At 43.8% G+C, this 19,980-nt stretch overlaps 3 protein-coding genes across 3 annotated transcripts; all 3 read right to left on the bottom strand.

Moving 5' to 3' along the window:
• Positions 1-1,698: 1,698 nt before the first annotated feature.
• LOC115395534 (uncharacterized) lies at positions 1,699-3,548 on the bottom strand. Its single transcript, XM_030101108.1, has 5 exons — positions 3,121-3,548; positions 2,370-3,041; positions 2,158-2,286; positions 2,039-2,082; positions 1,699-1,935 (listed from the first exon to the last, which is right to left on the bottom strand). The coding sequence occupies exons 1-5, from the start codon at positions 3,155-3,157 to the stop codon at positions 1,819-1,821; spliced, it is 999 nt and encodes a 332-aa protein (XP_029956968.1). The 5' UTR covers positions 3,158-3,548; the 3' UTR covers positions 1,699-1,818.
• Positions 3,549-8,171: 4,623 nt separating this feature from the next.
• On the bottom strand, positions 8,172-10,312 carry LOC115395432 (uncharacterized). Its single transcript, XM_030100987.1, has 5 exons — positions 10,124-10,312; positions 9,373-10,044; positions 9,161-9,289; positions 9,041-9,084; positions 8,172-8,945 (listed from the first exon to the last, which is right to left on the bottom strand). Exons 1-5 carry the CDS (start codon positions 10,158-10,160, stop codon positions 8,826-8,828), a joined length of 1,002 nt encoding a protein of 333 aa, XP_029956847.1. The 5' UTR covers positions 10,161-10,312; the 3' UTR covers positions 8,172-8,825.
• A 6,459-nt stretch (positions 10,313-16,771) lies between these two features.
• LOC115395502 (uncharacterized) lies at positions 16,772-18,558 on the bottom strand. The gene is made up of 5 exons (XM_030101073.1): positions 18,281-18,558; positions 17,526-18,200; positions 17,314-17,442; positions 17,194-17,237; positions 16,772-17,103 (listed from the first exon to the last, which is right to left on the bottom strand). The coding sequence occupies exons 1-5, from the start codon at positions 18,315-18,317 to the stop codon at positions 16,984-16,986; spliced, it is 1,005 nt and encodes a 334-aa protein (XP_029956933.1). The 5' UTR covers positions 18,318-18,558; the 3' UTR covers positions 16,772-16,983.
• Positions 18,559-19,980: the final 1,422 nt, after the last annotated feature.

Genomic DNA, 19,980 nt, shown 5'->3' with positions numbered 1-19,980 from the left:
GCATTAAACCCATCGTACATCCAGGGCGGTTTGTGTGCCACATGTTTACTTCACACATCCGGGGGTATTTTTTGACGGTGTGAATGTCCGGTCTGAGTTTCAGTCATTTCTGTAGCAGACACAGGTGCAAATGGTTGCAGTAGCGCGCTCGTTCTTTCAATCAGCGAGAGTAAAGCTCAAAAAACAAAAGCTGGCTGTTGGGTTGGCGTGGGTCACTGCACCAAACACTGTAACGTTCAAAACTGCCTTAAACATGGAAATGGTTTCTGAAGGAAATATGGTTGCTGGTTCTTATGGTTCTTTCTATATGTGCACTGACTCATGTGTGAGAGGTTCAACACCCACGGCAGAGAGGACCTGTAGCGGCTGTGTGTCTGTGAATGAATTCTGTAGACAATGAAAATATGGTGTCTTCTTATGTTTTAGTTCACGGTAAAGAGATCTGGATTCACTGAAGCAAAGGAATAGATGATTTTTGAAGGCATGAACTCTGCAGCCTCACAGTTGTGTTGTGGTTGCCTCTCTCACCTCTTACTCAGGGGTTCAATTCCAGTTTTTTCTGCGTAACGTGTGCATGTTGTCCCTGTGCATATGTGGATTTTCTGCAGATACTCTGGTGTGTGATCTGTCCAGGGTCTTTAACCATCACCAGTCTACAGCTGCACACAGTGTACCTGTAGACTTTGCATGAAGTTGATGTCATGAAATACAATACACTGTCATCGTGCCCTTACAAGTCAAGTTCTCATGCAAAAAGCTTATAAATATACTCACCAAGAATGAGATTTATTGTGGTTTTGGTTACATCTTTCTCACAGAACCCTCAGTTTTGTATGAGATAAAGCTTTTCATTCTTCCTCAGAGAACAGAGCTCCTTGTATTTTCCAGAAACCTTCTATAGACCTTGTACAATTTAATAAATGAACATATAAATCCTGAGATTATGTGAAACTGTGTTGTTTTCACATCCTGAAGCCTTTTTTTTTCTGGTGTTCACATCCCTCTAAAAGATATGGGTACCATTTAAAAGTCAATTGTTTTATGAGTTATTCCTTTACTCCAAATATCAACTAAAACTTTGTAACTATGTCTAAGGGAAAACAACTGATCTTATGAAGAGCATCATTTATGATTTCCCTAATATTTTTAGACATTGTATTTTCGATTGAGTACAAGTACAGAAGTAAAGTCTTGAAAGGTCCCTGTTTGTGTCACCTGCTGTGAATCTTTCCTTTTATGTGCTCAGAGTGTCGTGAGATGAGCCTCGCTGAGGTTAAAGAAGCGGTGACCTGGAGGCCAGCTTGTGTGCTCGAGCTGTGCCGAGGCTGAAGTTTCCATCTATGGAAACTTTGTAGTTCACACCACGTTCACCACACGAGTCAAACGTTAACAGTGAGAGTTAACCGGACGTCGCAAGCAATGAAGTGTAAAGAGAACAATAGAAGCTGAGGGACTTTCATGAGCTTGTTTGATGCCGATACAGAATCAGATCGTATGAGCCGACAGACTTCAATGTGACGTTGTTCGGGAACCATATCTGACAGAGAGGTAGGAGGGACAGAGGATTCAAGACTGTCCTTTACGAGGAAAAAAACACATAAATAATCATAATCATTCAAGAAACTCAAACTTCAAACTTTTTAATAGTCTGTAAATACAGGTGTGCAGATAATATACACAAAATGATACTTCCAACAATGATGTTTCACCTGTTCAAACAAGTAATATGTTTATTTGCCATCCTCAAAATGTTCCATTGCATATGCAGAACATATGATGAGAATTTATTACATTCCTCTTTGACTGCAAAGTGGTTTGTCAATCTTTTCTGATCTTCATTTGAAAGTACACACAGACAGTTTCCTCTGGATGACATCCAGTGTTCATTCCCACAGTTAAGGCAGCATAACGAAGCCTGTGGATGAAGACTTGGCTCTGGTAATAACAAAAACATGAATTCAGAGTTGTACAGAACAGGAAGCAAGATTAAAAAAAAAAAGATGTGGTTACTCTTCGGTTCAGTTTTATTATCACTTACATGATCCTTGGAGCCTGCAGAGCATGTTTGCTGAGAAACAGTTCCTGCAATTCAAAATGTGTGAATGAGTAATTCATTTAATTCAGCCACATTAACGTATATTTTTGTGAAATCCTCACCTTTGCAGTCAGAGCACGTCTTATTTTTCAGCTTGCACATCATAGAAACCAAGACGAGGAGCACAACAACGGATACCGCCAATACGACGCTCAGTGAATACACCAGTAAACAGTTGATATTGCGAGATTCTGACATGCAAGAAAGAAAAGTTTCTTTTAGCTGAGCTCAGCAGATTCTTTCCACAGGTTTGACATGAGGTTGTAGCCTATACCTTCAATTTCCACCTTGGTTCCGTTTCCAAAAACAATCTTCCCGCAGGTGTCCACGGCACAGTAGTAGGTCCCAGGATCAGAGGACCCTGCAGACTTCACCAGGAAGTGTGAAGTGCAATTTCTTCCCTCATTGCTGCACCATCCTTCACTGGGATACACCACTGCAGGCTGAGAGCCACCTTGCTTTAACCAGTAAAACATTTGCCCTCCTGCACAGGGTTCAGAGTTCACTGTGCAGCTCAAGTTTCCATTCTGCCCCAGTTGAAGTGGCATCAATGCCGGTTGATGGATGGAGGGTGGGATGGACTGAGACGGAGTTACATGAAGGAAAACCCCCTGTCCAAACTCTATAACATTAAAGGGCACTGTCCCACAGTAATACATTGCTGAATCAAACAGTTTAACATCTAAGATTATGAGATCATTGATGCCTTTTTTGTTTTGCACAAAGACTTTAAACCTGTCTTGGTATTCGGCAGAAATGGTAGCTTCTGTTTGACGCGTCATCGTGACTGATATTAGCTGAGGTTTGCCCATCAGGATTTGCTGAAACCAGTAAATAAATGTTAATGTACTGTCTTGACTAGAACATTGTAAAGTTACGGTCTCCCCAACTCTGGCTGTTATGACTCCACTGTCCTGAATCATGTCGTAAACAGCTGCCACCTGACCTGTACGAAGAAAACAACATAAAAATAGCTATTCATTTCTTCTCACATAAAGTAATAGAACAAACCAGACAGTACTTACATATTTTACTGACAACGAGCAGGTAGAGTGCCATCATCTCTGAGGCTCTTCAGACTCCTCCTGCGTTGCAGTTTCTGCAACAAGCTCAAGTAGAAGATAAAGACCGCTTCAAGTGGAGGGATCGCTCTGATGGGTAGGTGCGGGCTCAGGGTTTGCTCACCAGGTTCACACTGGGAGTACGAGACAGAGCACCTCTTAAGGTGGTTCAGAGTAAGGTCAAAGAAAGGACTGCGAAGATGATTGGCGCTTTTATCGTCTCTTCTCTTTATTTGTGCACATAATCCACAGGGGTGTGAGCGTGTAAGAGTGTATGTGGTTTCCTACAACAAAAAACACTACAGTGGGGCAAAAAAGTATTTAGTCAGCCACCAATTGTGCAAGTTCTCCAACTTAAAAAGATGAAATAGGCCTGTAATTGTCATCACAGGTATGCCTCAACTATGAGAGACAGAATGAGAAAAAAAAATCCAGAAAATCACATTATCTGATTTTTAAATTTTCATTTTATTTGCAAATTATGGTGGAAAATAAGTATTTGGTCGCCTACAAAAAAGCAAGACTTCTGGCTCAAACAGAGCTGTAACTTCTTCTTTAAAGGGATACTTCAACATTTTGGCAAATTGGCCCATTTAGCGCAATTCCTTAGTCATTTCGAACAGCATACTTACTTTTTTTGTGAGGGCGAGCTGTTGTTTATTCAGAGGCGAGTCGGGGAAGGTTTTCGGGACAGACACAATGGAAGTGGATGGTATTTTTGTTCCCCCTTGACAAACTCATCAAATACACAATCCAAAAACCCCAAAACACTTTGGTGGACACGTTATAATCCGCACATTCACTACGCTGTGGAACGCCAGCAAATAATAATGTAGCGTTACGACACTGAAGCAAATACTGGGAACTACTTTTTCTTTTGAAATCACTACGCCCAGACGCCATGTTTAGTAAGTAGTTCCATCTTAGCAATCTTCACATAAACAACTCAATCTCGTAATTTTGCATTAATACTTCACAGCGTAGTGAATGTGCGGATTATAACGTGTCCACCAAAGTGCTTTGGGGTTGTTAGATTGTGTATTTGATGAGTTTGACGAGGGGAACCAAAAATACCATTCACTTTCATTGTGTCTGTCCCGAAAACCTTCCCCGACTCGCCTCTGAATAAACAACAGCTCGCCCTCACAAAAAAAGTAAGTATGCTGTTCGAAATGACTAAGGAATTGCGCTAAATGGGCCAATTTGCAAAAATGTTGAAGTATCCCTTTAAGAGACTCCTCTGTCCTCCACTCGTTACCTGTATTAATGGCACCTGTTTGAACTATTTATCAGTTTAAAAGACACCTGTCCACAACCTCAAACAGTCACACTCCAAACGCCACTATGGCCAAGACCAAAGAGCTGTCAAAGAACACCAGAAACAAAATTGTAGACTAACACCAGGCTGGGAAGACTCAATCTGCAATAGATAAGCAGCTTGGTGTGAAGAAATCAACTGTGGGACCAATTAGTAGAAAATTGAAAACATACAAGACCACTGATAATCTCCCTCAATCTGGGGTTCCTTGAAAGATCTCACCCCGTGGGATCAAAATGATCACAAGAATGGTGAGCAAAAATCCCAGAACCACACAGGGGACCTAGTGAATGACCTGCAGAGAGCTGGGACCAAAGTAACAAAGGCTACTATCAGTAACACACTACGCTGCCAGGGACTCAAACCCTGCAGTGCCAGACGTGTCCCCCTGCTGAAGCTGGTACACGTCCAGGCCCGTCTGAAGTTTGCTAGAGAGCATTTGGTTGATCCAGAGGAGGGTTGGAAGAATGTCATATGGTCAGATGAAATCAAATTAGAACTTTTTGGTAGAAACACAACTTCTCGTGTTTGAAGGAGAAAGAATGCTGAATTGCATCCAAAGAACACCATGCCTACCGTGAAGCATGGGAGTGGAAAAATCATGCTTTGTGCCTGTCTTTCTGCAAAGGGACCAGGACAACTGATCCGTGTAAAGGAAAAAATGAATGGGGCCATGTATCGTGACATTTTGAGTGAAACCCTCCTTCCATCAGTAAGGACATTGAAGCTGAAACGTGGCTGGGTCTTTCAGCATGACAATGATCCCAAACACACCATCCAGGTAACAAAGGAGTGGCTTTGTAAGAAGCATTTCAAGGTCCTGGAGTGGCCTAGCCAGTCTCCAGACCTCAACCTCATATACCCCTTTCCCACTGCAACTACCGGGTCGACCCGTGTCTGCGACCCGCTAACTATCGCCTTTTTAGACGCCTTTCCCACCGCCTGCAGACCCGCGTCTCACCTCCTGCTGGCGAGCCGCATCGCTGCATTTTCCCGCACTGATGGTGTCCCACGTTGATGACATCATCAACGCGACAGAGCAAAACGAAAGTAAACAATGTAGCGGAAACAGTCTCTGTTACCTGTAGACGAATCTCCTCTTCCCCACGGATCAGGAGGAGCTCTTTGGTCTCCCTATCTTGGCATTGCTGGGTCATGTTGACGAACGAAATCTCACGCTGTGTCCAGAAACAACAACTAGCGCACTAACTTAGCCGCGCTGCGTCGACGTCATCATGTAACTTCCTCCCACTAAAAGCCTCTACAAACTCACCAGGGAATTTACCAGGTCGATTGCAGGGTGAACGACCCGGGTCGAAATCCCGGGTCAAACCTTTTCCCACTGCCATGACTTAGCGGGTTTAAACGGGTTTTTTTGGCCAGTGGGAAAGGGGTAATAGAAAGTCTTTGGAGGGAGTTGAAAGTCCGTGTTGTGCAATGACAGCCCCAAAACATCACTGCTCCAGAGGAGTTCTGCATGGAGGAATGGCCCAAAATACCAGCAAAGGTGTGTGAAAACCTTGTGAAGACTTAAAGAAAACATTTGACCTCTGTCATTGCCAACAAAGGGTATATAACAAAGTATTGATGACTATGATTGCAATTACAGGCCTCTCTTTTAAGTGGTAGAGCTTGCACAATTGGTAGCTGACTAAATACTTTTTTGCCCCACTGTACTTAGGATAAATAAATTTGAACTTAGCCTGTTTTTATTGCCAGTCTGCATAAACAGCAGCAATAAAGTTGGTTATCAAAGAGATTGCAATCCAACATCACTACCTGCTTCAGTAAACAAGCACTTAACACTTTGTTGCCTATACTGAAGCTACACAATGGTGATACAAGCATAATGTCATCTTAAACATGACATATTTACTGAAGATAGACCAACGTGGTTTTTTTCAGGACTGATACCATCTGTCTACCCATCCATGCATCCATCCATCCTTCCATCCATTTTCAAATGCTTATCTGGGACCGGGTCGTGGAGGCAGCAGTCCAACCAGGGATCCACAGTCTTCCCTGTCCCCAAACACTTCCTCCAGATCTTCAAGGAGGATCCCGAGGCCTTCCCAGGCCAGACAAAATACTGAAGCAGACCACACACATAAAGATTCTGAAAATCTTAAGTGACTTTTTATCTCCTCTAGACACCACACATAAAGATAAGAAAAATCTGGTGCTGATCAGTTTTGATGGATATGTGTGCGGTCTGCTCTGACATTCTCACCACAGCACACCACACTCGCAGGCAGCGCCTCGCTCCCACATTGCACGAGGAAAACATGTTTTCACCTTAAAAGTGATCGTAAACTGATCAATTTTCAAATTATGTTCCTGTTTGTCATAAAACATAGTCAGTAGGACTAAAGCAGTTCATGTATTTGAAGTGTTTTGTCCAATGTAAGGCCTCAAATAAGTTATTTCACTTGTAAGCAGCTGTGTAACATATGGAATAATATAAAGTGAGCTATTATGTAATGGAAAGAACAGGAAAATAAACAGAGTGGAGGGTTTATGTCACTATTTAACAACCAGCTTGCTCCATTTTGTTCTTTACGTACATTTTACTTGTGAAGAAAGATTCCCCAGGATCTGGTGAGCATGTTCTCCTCATGAGAATATCTAAAAGTGAAACAAAACATCAGCATCTTTTCCTCTTATATTGTATTTGAACAGTAAAACGAGCAGTTTTAAAACATCCAAGTACCCCATGTCATGGCTGCACATGTGATGTTTTCAATAAACCACCTGTCAATCTAACACTCCATCCTCCTCCCACTCGTGAACAGGACAGGACCCTGAGACACTTGAACTCCTCCACTTGGAGCAAGGTCTCTCTGCCGATCCGGAGATAACAGACTCCCTTCTTCCGGTCAAGGACCATGGCCTCAGACTTGGAGGTGCTGATTCTCATCCCTGTCACTTCACCCTCGGCTGCAAACTATCCCACTGCATGCTGTAGGTCCAGGTTTGATGAAGTCAACAGCACAATATCATCTGCAAAGAGCATTAATGAAATTTTGTGGTCCAAACTGCCTCCAGCCCCTGGCTGAAGTTGAGCTTCCCCTGCATTCTTAGAGCTATCGCCACTGTAATGAACACTGATTAATAATTAAAGGAACTTGAACTATCACTTCATATTAAACTGGTGACTTTGTGGCCTTTTCTACAGCTGCCCCGCTCATCAACAACGGCAACAAAGTTTATGGTGGATAAGAGGTTGTGAGCAGAAGAGCAGGGATGACAACCAGGCTGCTAACTGGTCAACTGTAAACTTTACCCTTCACTGTTGCATCTACAGATCAAAGGTGTCCATCAGGGCTCAGGTTCATCTTCATCTTTCTCCTGATAGGCCATGAAGCTCTGGGGAGAACAGAGCTTCAAGTATTTTCCAGAGACCTACTATTGGCCTTGTACAGTTTAACAAATCAATGCGTCAATGTTGAGATTATGTGTAACTGTGGTGTTTTCGTACCCTGCAGTCCATTTTTTTCTGGTGCTCCCATCACTCTGAGTACAATTTAAAATTTAATTGTTTTATGATTTATTTCTTGACTTCAAATATAAACTAAAATTTTTCAAGTATTGCTAAGGCAAAACAACTGATCTTATAAAGAGCATCATAAATGATTTCCGTAGTATTTTTAGATATTGTATTTTTGATTGTTTACAACTGCAAAAGTAAAGTCCTGAAAGGTCCCTGTTTGTGTCACCTGCTGTTAATCTTTCCTTTTATGTGCTCATTCGTGAGATGAGCCTCATTGAGGTTAAAGAAGCGGTGACCTGGAGGCCAGCTTGTGTGTTCAATCTGTGCCGAGGCTGAAGTTTCCATCTAAGGAAACTTTGTAGTTCACACCACGTTCACCACACGAGTCAAATGTTAACCATGTGCGTTAGTCGGACGTTGCGAGCAATAAAGTGCAAAGAGAACAATAGAAGCTGAGGGACTTTCATAACCTTGTTTGATACCGATCCAGAATCAGATCGTATGAGCCGACAGACTGTGACTGTGTTTGAGAACCATATCTGACATAGAGGTAGGAGGGACAGTGGATTCAAGATACTCCTCTATTGGAAAAGCACATTGAAGAGACACCCACAATAATCATTCGAGAAAGTCAAACTTTAAACTTTTTAATAATCTGTCAATGCAGGTGTGCAGATAATATCTACAAAATGATACTTTCAACAATGATGTGGTATTTCAACCTGTTAAAACAAAAACAAGTATTATAGACAAAGAATATGTTTAGTTTCTGTCCACAAAATTTTAAATTGCATATTCAGAACATAATAGCAACATGCCATGGGAATTTATTCCATTCCTCTGAGACTGCAAAGTGGTTCTTCAGTCTTTTGTGATCCTCAGTCCAGAGTACACACAGGCAGGTGGATTATCCGGAAAATGACGTTCGGTGTTCCTTCCCACACTTAAGGCAGCATAATGAAGATCGTGTGCGTCTTGGTTCTGGTAATAACAAAAACATGAATTCAGAGTTGTACAGAACAGGAATCAAGACAAACAAAGATATGGCACTATGGGTCAGTTTTATTTTCACTTACAGGATCATTGGAGCCTGCAGAGCATGTGTGCTGAGAAACAGTTCCTGAAAGTCAAAATATCTGAATGAGCAATTCATTGAATTCATCCCACATTAATGTATATTTTTGTCAAATCCTCACCTTTGCAGTCAGAGCACATCTTATTTTTCAGCTTGCACATCATAGAAACCAAGACGAGGAGCACAACAACGGATACCGCCAATACGACGCTCAGTGAATACACCAGCAAACAGTTGATATTGGGAGATTCTGACATGCAAGAAAGAAAAGTTTCTTTTAGCTGGGCTCAGCAGATTCTTTCCACATGTTTGACATGAGGTTGTAGCCTATACCTTCAATTTCCAGCTTGGTTCCGTTTCCAAAAACAATCTTCCCGCAGGTGTCCACGGCACAGTAGTAGGTCCCAGGATCAGAGGACCCTGCAGACTTCACCAGGAAGTGTGAAGTGCAATTTCTTCCCTCATTGCTGCACCATCCTTCACCGGGATACACCACTGCAGGCTGAGAGCCACCTTGCTTTAACCAGTAAAACATTTGCCCTCCTGCACAGGGTTCAGAGTTCACTGTGCAGCTCAAGTTTCCATTCTGCCCCAGTTGAAGTGGCATCAATGCCGGTTGATGGATGGAGGGTTGGATGGACTGAGACGGAGTTACATGAAGGAAAACCCCCTGTCCAAACTCTATAACATTAAAGGGCACTGTCCCACAGTAATACATTGCTGAATCGAACAGTTTAACATCTGAGATTATGAGATCATTGATGCCTTTTTTGTTTTGCACAAAGACTTTAAACCTGTCTTGGTATTCGGCAGAAATGGTAGCTTCTGTTTGACGCGTCATCGTGACTGATATTGGCTGAGGTTTGCCCATCAGGATTTGCTGAAACCAGTAAATAAATGTTAATGTACTGTCTTGACTAGAACATTGTAAAGTCACGTTCTCTCCAACTCTGGCTGTTATGACTCCACTGTCCTGAATCATGCTGTAAACAGCTGCCACCTGCCCTGTACGAAGAAAACAACATAAAAATATCTAATCAGTTCTCCTCACATAAAGTAATAGAACAAACCAGACAGTACTTACATATGTTACTGAGAACAATCGGGTAGAGTGGCACCATCTCTGAGGCTCTTCAGACTCCTCCTGTGCTGCAGTTTGTGCAGCAAGCTCAAGTAGAAGATGAAGACCGCTTTTGAGTGGAGGGATCACTCTGATGGGTAGGTGCGGGCTAAGTGTTTGCTCACCAGGTTCACACTGGGAGTACGAGACAGAGCACCTCTTAAGGCGGATCAGAGTAAGGTCAAAGAAGAGACTGAGAAGATGATTGGAGCTTTCCTCGTCTCTTCACTTCATTTGTACACATAATCCACAGGGGTGTGAGTGTGTGAGAGTCTATGTGGTTTCCTACAACAACAAAAAATCCTACTTGGGTTAGGATAAATACATTTTAACTTAGCCTTTTGTTATTACCAGTCTGTATAAACAGCAGCAATAAAGTTGCTTATCAAAGAGATTGCAATCCAACATCACTACCTGCTTCAGTAAACAAGCTCTTAACACTTTGTTGCCTATACTGAAGCTACATCATGGTGTTACAAGCATAATGTCATCTTAAACGTGACATATTTACTGAAGATAGACCAACATGGTTTTCTTCAGGACTGATACCATCTGTCTATCCATGCATCCATTTTCAACCAATTATCTGGGACCGGGTTGTGGAGGCAGCAGTCCAACCAGGGATGCACAGACTTCCCTGTCCCCAAACACTTCCTCCAGCTCTTCAAGGAGAATCCCGAGGCCTTCCCAGGCCAGCCCAAACCCTTGAAGGGGCTGTATCATGCAAAATTCACTTTTTGTATGTTTTAGCCTTGTTATATAGTTATGTACTCACCAAAAACACCCCCAAAGCGTTTTTTTTCCTTTGTCCCTGCGTGTTTAAGCTTTCCCAGTGTTTGTGCTGCTCAGAGAGGCAGCCCCTCCCGCACCCGTGAAAACGCTCCATTTCCCATATTCACGTCACACGGTGAAGATGGCTCCCCTGAGCCGGGATACAGTCAGGTCGGCACCACTCCAAGTCGGCCCCGGCCAACTCGGCACCGCCCCGGGATACAGTCAACTCGGCATCAAGCCAAGTCGGCATCAAGCCAAGTCGGCATCTCGCCAAGTCGGCCTCACGGGCGGGGGGGCTCTCGAGTGGCCGAGTTGGTCGGTGCGGACTTGACTGTAAGCTGCTTACCAACTCGGCCAAAAGCGTCTTTCTTTTTTTTTTTAATCACGATGGTGGATAATGTACCTGGGAGCTTCATGTTTGACGTCCGAGTAGCTTAGCTACAAGCGCGCAGCGCTTAGCGGCTGTCTGGTCATGTGACCGGTCCCAAGGCATTCTGGGAATCGTAGTGCAGCGATGCCGGCTGCGCCGCGACGATTTGCAGTTTTTTTCGTGCCGGCAGCGCCGCTTCTCCTCACGTAGCAGGCAGGGGACTGGAGGACAAACTGTGTGGTTATGGTGACTGACAGGTTAGAGGTGGAGAATGGACCTGGAGCTTCATGGTTGACGTCCTGTTTGAACCGAGTAGCTTAGCTACGAGCGCACAGCGCGAGCGGCTGTCTGGTCATGTGACCAGATCATGTGACCGGCATGTGATCCGCGAACGCTGCCTGATCAAACCAGTCGCCTACATTATAATTTTATTGTAATGTTCTCCACCCCTGAAGTTTGGTCAGCCAGTACAATTAGATTTACAATTAGATCTAAAACATGTAGGGTCACCGCTCCTGAGGACTGGAGTTTGACACGTGATTTAAATGTAAACATGACGACCGTCATTTCAGTGAAATGAAATGTATATAATATTTTACCGGAGGGCTACGTTTATGAGCTTATGAACGCCAAGAAACCATATGAACAGCTTAACATGTACGACTGGTAATCGTTTGATATTACAGTCCCAGTTGCTATTACTGTTGACGCACACTAGATGGCGGGCAAACAACATTTACAACAAAATACATTCTTTTGCAAATGACAATGTTTGTTAAAGAAAAGAATAATGACTGATAAACTAACAATGTTGATCAGAAATGAACAAATCAGCATAAGCATAATGCAATACAGGTATTATGTTGTGGTTGGGATGAAATACAACAAGTATGATCGAGTTCGTCATGCAGCTTCGGTCTTTCTAGGTTTCCACTGATTGGGTAAAAATAAATTAATTGTACTGGCTGACCAAACTTCAGGGGTGGAGAACATTACAATAACATTATAATGCACAGGCGACTGGTTTGATCAGGCGGCGTTCGCGGATCACATGCCGGTCACATGATCTGGTCACATGACCAGACAGCCGCTCGCGCTGTGCGCTCGTAGCTAAGCTACTCGGTTCAAACAGGACGTCAACCATGAAGCTCCAGGTCCATTCTCCACCTCTAACCTGTCAGTCACCATAACCACACAGTTTGTCCTCCAGTCCCCTGCCTGCTACGTGAGGAGAAGCGGCGCTGCCGGCACGAAAAAAACTGCAAATCGTCGCGGCGCAGCCGGCATCGCTGCACTACGATTCCCAGAATGCCTTGGGACCGGTCACATGACCAGACAGCCGCTAAGCGCTGCGCGCTTGTAGCTAAGCTACTCGGACGTCAAACATGAAGCTCCCAGGTACATTATCCACCATCGTGATTAAAAAAAAAAAGAAAGACGCTTTTGGCCGAGTTGGTAAGCAGCTTACAGTCAAGTCCGCACCGACCAACTCGGCCACTCGAGAGCCCCCCCGCCCGTGAGGCCGACTTGGCGAGATGCCGACTTGGCTTGATGCCGACTTGGCTTGATGCCGACTTGGCTTGATGCCGAGTTGGCTTGATGCCGAGTTGACTGTATCCCGGGGCGGTGCCGAGTTGGCCGGGGCCGACTTGGAGTGGTGCCGACCTGACTGTAAACCCCCTGAGCCCCCCTCCCGCAGGCCCTCGGCAATCAGCGTTGCTGCTTTTTGTAACTCCGATTTCGAGGATAAACTTTGACCATCGTCTGAAAGCAACAGTTAAGCAAGAGCAAGAGTCTGAAGGGTCTGCGCTTGGTGAGTTTCTCACAGGAAAAGACGTTTTTGCATGTGGAGAAGCTAGAACTAAAGAGCTAAAGCTAGCTAGCGTATTTGTTTTGAAGCGCTGATTGGTTGAAGTACGCTGTCAGTCAAAGTCCACAGGGGGAGAGGTGGGATTTTCAGTGAAACGCAGCGTTTTTTCTTCCGGGTTTCAGAATTTGCCCCGGAAAATCTTTTATTTCACACAAAATCACTTTTCCTTAGGGCCAAAAATAAACTATTACCATGTTCATGCCATTTCTAGGGTTTGGACTAGCTAAAAAAGCATGATACAGCCCCTTTAAAGGAATACTCCAAAGATTTTGGACCCACACCCTTTCTCTATCATTGACAAAGTGAGATAAGCTCATAAATACCTTTTTTGTGTCTGTGCGTCGTGGCTGGATCTCAGCTGTTAGCATCATAGTTAGCTTAGCTCAATTGATGGAGGTGAATAGGAGTCAGAGCCGGACTGACGAAAGTGGACAAAATACTCCTTCCAGTGGTCCAGGGGATGGCGTATTAGCACGTGAAGTAAATCCGAATGGTTAGAAAACATTTTAAAAGACGTGTTTTCTTTTTAATCCGTTAAAATAAAGTTTTGATACACACAGACCTGCGCATGCACAGTGCTCCACGGAAGGATATACACAGCAGTAGAAACCATAGTCTTAAGCCACTGTGTGCCGGTATATCCGTCGGTGGAGCACTATGCTTGTGCAGATCTGTGTGTATCAAAACGCTATTTTAACGGATTGAAAAGAAAACACGTCTTTTAAAATTATTTGACCCATCTAAGATGGCGATTTGAAACCCAACACAGCCAATCCTGTCCTGTTTTCTCTGACATCACGCCCTCACGCAAGTTAAGCGCCTCCCACAAGAACGTGCGACAGGCACATTCTCCACCTCCAACCTGTCAGTCACCATAATCACACAATTGTCCTCCAGTCTCCCAACTGGGGAGCACAGCGTGCGGCTGCACAGCCGGCCGATGTGGGGAGTGGCTGGACGCCGGGCGGCAGCCTGCACGCTGCAACGCCGAGAGCAGCCGGCTCCTGCCCGGCAGCCCACCCGCCGGGATGCCGGGAGCGGCTGGCTGGCTGCGGCTGAGCTGTCGGTGGGCCACTTCACTTGGGAGACCGCAGCTGGCTGAACCCCGGTGACAAGCGGTTTAGACCAGTCATGGCCGCGCTCTGAGCTGCATATTCGTGAAGAGGAGCGATCCTCAGTCAAACTCGCTCTGATATGTCGCTTTACTCACACATTTCAACCGAGAATGTAACCACCTATATTGCCAATATATATTTCGCTCATACTATTCTATAAATCCTATGCGCCTTAAAATACGGTGTGCCCCATATATGAATTTTTTTTTTTCATAAAAGACATACATTGACTGTGTGCCTATTAATCCAGGGAGCCTTATAGTGCGGAAAATACAGTATTTCACTTGTAAGCAGCTGTGTAACATGTGGAATAATGTAAAGTGAGCCATTATATTATGGAAAGAATGGGAAAATAAGCAGAGTGGAGGGTTTATGTCTCTATTTAACAACCAGCTAGCTCCATATTGTTCTTTACGTACACTTTACCAGTGGAGAGGGGTTCTACAGGATCTGGTGTGCATGTTCTCCTCATGAGAATATCTAAAAGTGGGAAAAGTTTGGCATCTTTTCCTCTTATATTGTATTTGAATGGTAAAACGGGCAGTTTTACAACATCCAAGTACCCCGTGTCATGGCTGCACATGTGATGTTTTGAATAAAACTGACCGTAACCACAGATCATTGGAAATATGGGGAGAATCCAGTAAATAATTTTACTTTATAATGAAGGAGAACTTCCTATCTTTATCCACTTTCATGCACTGGTCCAGTCGATGTAGTAGTCCTGATTTACAGTCTGACCTGGAGGGACAAACTCGCTGTGGACGATACCCTGGACAGCGGAAAAGCAACTCAGCATTGTTTTCACGGCTGAGCGGACCTGACGCGCGGACATCTGGCCCTTTTTAAACCATCCGAACCACTCATGGACCTGATTCTTCCCCAGAGCATCATCCTTGTAGGCTTGCTGCAACAAGGTGAGTGTTTCTGCTGCTGTTTTTTCCCAGCAAAAAGCAGAATTTAATGTTTGCACGCTGCTCTGGCTTCCCAGTCAATGTCGCCATTTTGGAAAAAATCGCAGACCTCCTCTGCACTCTGTTGCTATAAATAGCGCCTGACAGGCGTCAGTGTAACTCTCGGAGCTCAGATTTCTCACAGATGTGCATGAGGCTTACCTGCAGCACATCTGACGGCCAGAAGTCGGAACTCATTATTATTATTGTTTTCTGACCAAATTCCGGTTTCTTTTGGGTACCCCCTCGTATTGGTGGATAAGAGGTTGTGGGTTTGGATTTGTCCACGTCTTCTCTGAGCAGAACAGCGAGGATGACAACCAGGCTGCTAACTGGTCAGCTGTAAACTTTATCCTTCAGCGTTACTGTCATGCCCGCTGCCTCGGCCACTGGAGAGGCGCAGGATTGCTGTATTTTTCCCCCCTCCCTTCTCTGTTTCAGGTGGGCGTGCTGTGGTGTGAGGTGCTGGAGTGGTGTAGTCAGCTGATTGGCATCAACTGTTCGGAGAGTGTCCTGATCTGTTCCACCTGTTCCTGTCTCGATATAAGCTGGCTGTTGTCCACTTTCCGATGACAGACCGTTGAACTCCCTCACCTGGATCACCTCTGTCTTCGCCTCGTCTGCCACAAGCTCACCTGGCTGCTCTTCAATGCCCGGCCTCCGGAGAATTTCCCTGGGATCCCTCCACCTCGACAGCCACCCTCTGTTGCCTGCACCTCCATCTGCTCTGCTCCAAACCTCCACCGCTCACCTCCGCCGTCTAGCTCTACTCCGAGACTCGGCCCTCGGATTTACTCTCGTTAACCTTCTGTTTCATAAACCTGTTTAATTAAGTCTGTGACAGTTGCATCTGCAGATTGAATATGTCCATCAGGGCTCGGATTCATATTCATCACTCTCCTGGTAGGCCATGAAGCTCTAAAGAGAACAGCACTTCAAGTATTTTTGGTTTTATGAGTTATTCTTTTTCTCCAAATATAAACTAAAACTTTTCAAGTATTTTTAAGGCAAAACAACTGATCTGATAAAGAGCATCATAAATGATTTCCGTAGTGTTTTTAGATATTGTATTTTTGATTGTTTACAACTGCAAAAGTAAAGTCTTGAAAGGTTCCTGTTGTAATGTTAATGTGATGTTAACCTGCTGTTATCCTTTCCTTTAATATGCTCATTCGTGAGATGAGCCTCGCTGAGGTTAAAGAAGCTGTGACCTGGAGGCCAGCTTGTGTGCTAAAGCTGTGCCGAGGCTGAAGTTTCCATCTATGGAAACTTAGTAGTTCACACCACGTTTACCACACGAGTCAAACGTTAACCGTGAGAGTTAGCCCTACGTCACAAGCAATGAAGTGGATAACAATGGAAGCTGAGGGACTTTCATGAGCTAGTTTGATGCCGATCCACAGTAAGATCGTATGAGCTGACAGACTTCAATGTGACTGTGTTCGGGAACCATATCTGACAGAGAGGTAGGAGGGACAGTGGATTCAAGACCCTCCTCTATTGAGAAAATACATTAAAGAAACTCAAACTTCAAAGTTTTTAATAATCTGTCAATGCAGGTGTGCAGATAATATCCACAAAATGATACTTTCAACAATGATGTGGTATTTCCACCTGTTAACAAGTACTATAGACAAAGAATATGTTTAATTTCTGTCCACAAAATTTTTAATTGCATATTCAGAACATAATAACATGTTGTGGGAATTTATTCCATTCCTCTGAGACTGCAAAGTGGTTCTTCAGTCTTTTGTGATCCTCAGTCCAGAGTACACACAGGCAGGTGGATTATCCGGAAAATGACGTTCGGTGTTCCTTCCCACACTTAAGGCAGCATAATGAAGATCATGTGCATCTTGGTTCTGGTAATAACAAAAACATGAATTCAGAGTCGTACAGAACAGGAGTCAAGAAAAACTATGGTACTATGGGTCAGTTTTATTTTCACTTACAGGATCATTGGAGCCTGCAGAGCATGTGTGCTGAGAAACAGTTCCTGAAAGTCAAAGTATCTGAATGAGCAATTCATTGAATTCATCCCACATTAATGTATATTTTTGTCAAATCCTCACCTTTGCAGTCAGAGCACGTCTTATTTTTCAGCTTGCACATCATAGAAACCAGGACGAGGAGCACAACAACGGATACCGCCAATACGACGCTCAGTGAATACACTAGCAAACAGTTGATATTGGGAGATTCTAACATGCAAGAAAGAAAAGTTTCTTTTAGCTGAGCTCAGCAGATTCTTTCCACATGTTTGACATGAGGTTGTAGTCTATACCTTCGATTTCCACCTTGGTTCCGTTTCCAAAAACAATCTTCCCGCAGATGTCCACGGCACAGTAGTAGGTCCCAGGATCAGAGGACCCTGCAGACTTCACCAGGAAGTGTGAAGTGCAATTTCTTCCCTCATTGCTGCACCATCCTTCACCGGGATACACCACTGCAGGCTGAGAGCCACCTTGCTTTAACCAGTAAAACATTTGCCCTCCTGCACAGGGTTCAGAGTTCACTATGCAGCTCAAGTTTCCATTCTGCCCCAGTTGAAGTGGCATCAATGCCGGTTGATGGATGGAGGGTTGGATGTTGGACTGAGATGATTTCACATGAAGGAAAACCCCCTGTCCAAACTCTACAGCATTAAAGTGCAGTATCCCACAGTAATACACTGCTGAATCGAACACTTTAAGATCTGAGATTATGAGATCATTGATGCCTTTTTTGTTTTGCATAACGACTTTAAACCTGTCTTGGTATTCGGCAGAAATGGTAACTTCTGACTTCTGCGTCATCCTGACTGATATCAGCTGAGGTTTTCCCATCAGGATTTGCTGATACCAGTAAATAAATGTGACTGTATTGTCTTGACTAGAACATTGTAAAGTCACGTTCTCCCCAACTCTGGCTGTTATGACTCCACTGTCCTGAATCATGTCGTAAACAGCTGCCACCTGACCTGTACGAAGAAAACAACAATAAAAACATCTTATCACCTCCGCTGGCAAAAAGTAATAGAAAAATCCAGACAGTACTTACATATTTGACAGAGAACGAGCAGGTAGAGTGGCACCATCTCTGAGGCTCTTCAGACTCCTCCTGCGTTGTAAATCATGCAGCGAACTCATATAGAAGACAAAGAGCGGTTGTGATTGGTTAAGCCGAGTGATCGATTGGCTACAAGTGTAATCTGGGTTGAGCTCCACATTTTTCACATCATGTTGTCGCAGCTGATGGGTGGTGGGGACGAAATAAGGAGTACAGGCCCCTTTTTTGCTTGAAACTTCACCTTTCTTTTTTTTTTTTCTTCTTTTTTCTTTTGATGTCTCAGTAATGCCAAGTGGGCTGAAAGGAGGCGTGTGGGAGTCGTAAGTAAACTCGGAGTCAGGTCAGTTTTTTCAGAGAAAGTTTGTATTATTTAGCTTTGATATTCCTGTCAGTACACGAGGTGTTGTTCCAGCTGTATCTTTGTAGAACATATAAAAATCAGGACAGACATGATTCAAGTTGTATGTTTCGAGAAAGATTTGTTGTTGTTTTTTGTTTTTTTTACTGATATTGCCAAAAGAAAAGCTGAAACAAGCCTGTGTTCAGATGGAGGAGGCTGAAAGGCTGAAAATAAAAGACGGCACCCTATTGAAACCTACTTTTGCAGGTGACCAGCCTTTATTTATTGAGGCCCGTTTATAGTATTATAAGTTTTCAAGTGGACGCAGTAAACTTCAGTTGCCATTCGTTTACAGGATAACAGTGTTTCAGTTCTCTGAGGACAGGCGGTTTTTGAGAACGGCCTGCAGAGCCTTCAAACCTAAACAGCAGTAACGGGTGATTTCAGTTTGTGATGCTTTCTTTTCAATGTAACAGTTTTTTAATCCACCGAATTGTACATTTTCTACATTATCTGGATCGGCAGAATGCAATTCTTAAAGGTGTGTACAACTGCTGTTTTGTTTTGTTTGGGTTTTTTGTTGTTGTTTTTTTTATTATTTGTTTTTTTTTTTTGTGTGTGTTTTGTTTTGTTTTTGCATGCCTGCTTGGTTGTATTACAAAAACACATTGGCAGCTCTGCCCAGGCCAGGAAACTGGAGGATTTCTGACAAAACGTTGTCGTCTGAACATCTGACACTTTTCCGAAACAACATTGCAGAAACAATACAGTGTCCACAGTTGGCTGAAGGTTACTCCACTGGCATTCTATGCTATTTGTTATAATTTTTCCAGGGTGTGTGTTGAATCTTTGAGTGCGAAGATCCAAAACTTTGTACCTCAGGCAGAGGTTAACTGTATCTGACTAAAATGGCTGTGAAATGCCTCAACTGCCGTAAAACGCCATCACTCCCTCGATGCACCCAGTGTTACCAGCACCAGAGGCCTGTGAGGAGGAGATCATCACTGTTGGGACTTGTTCACCTACATTCACAGGAGCTTTCTTGGAGGTTTGGGGCATTTTTCTGCGTTATAGAACAAAGCTGAAGCTGATCAGAAAACCTCCTGTTGGGATTATAAACCCAAAACAGGATCCCTCGATGATGGCCTCTTAAAGTATAAAAATCACAAAGAGCACCTTCCTTGAAACCTTACATACTTAATCCCATAAAGGACCAAAATCAGTGACGCTGTTATTGATTCATAGACTTCCATCATATGACGTTATATACACAGAATTTTGTCAAATTGTTTAAAACCAACAAGAATTAAAACCAAAGTAGCTGTGGCTAAAGCTGTTGTGTTGTCTGTTG

The sequence above is a fragment of the Salarias fasciatus genome, chromosome 10 (assembly GCF_902148845.1).
Source record: "Salarias fasciatus chromosome 10, fSalaFa1.1, whole genome shotgun sequence".
Lineage (NCBI taxonomy): Eukaryota > Metazoa > Chordata > Actinopteri > Blenniiformes > Blenniidae > Salarias > Salarias fasciatus.
Note: the sequence above shows the minus strand (reverse complement) of the source record. Positions and strands in the feature narration are given on the sequence as shown.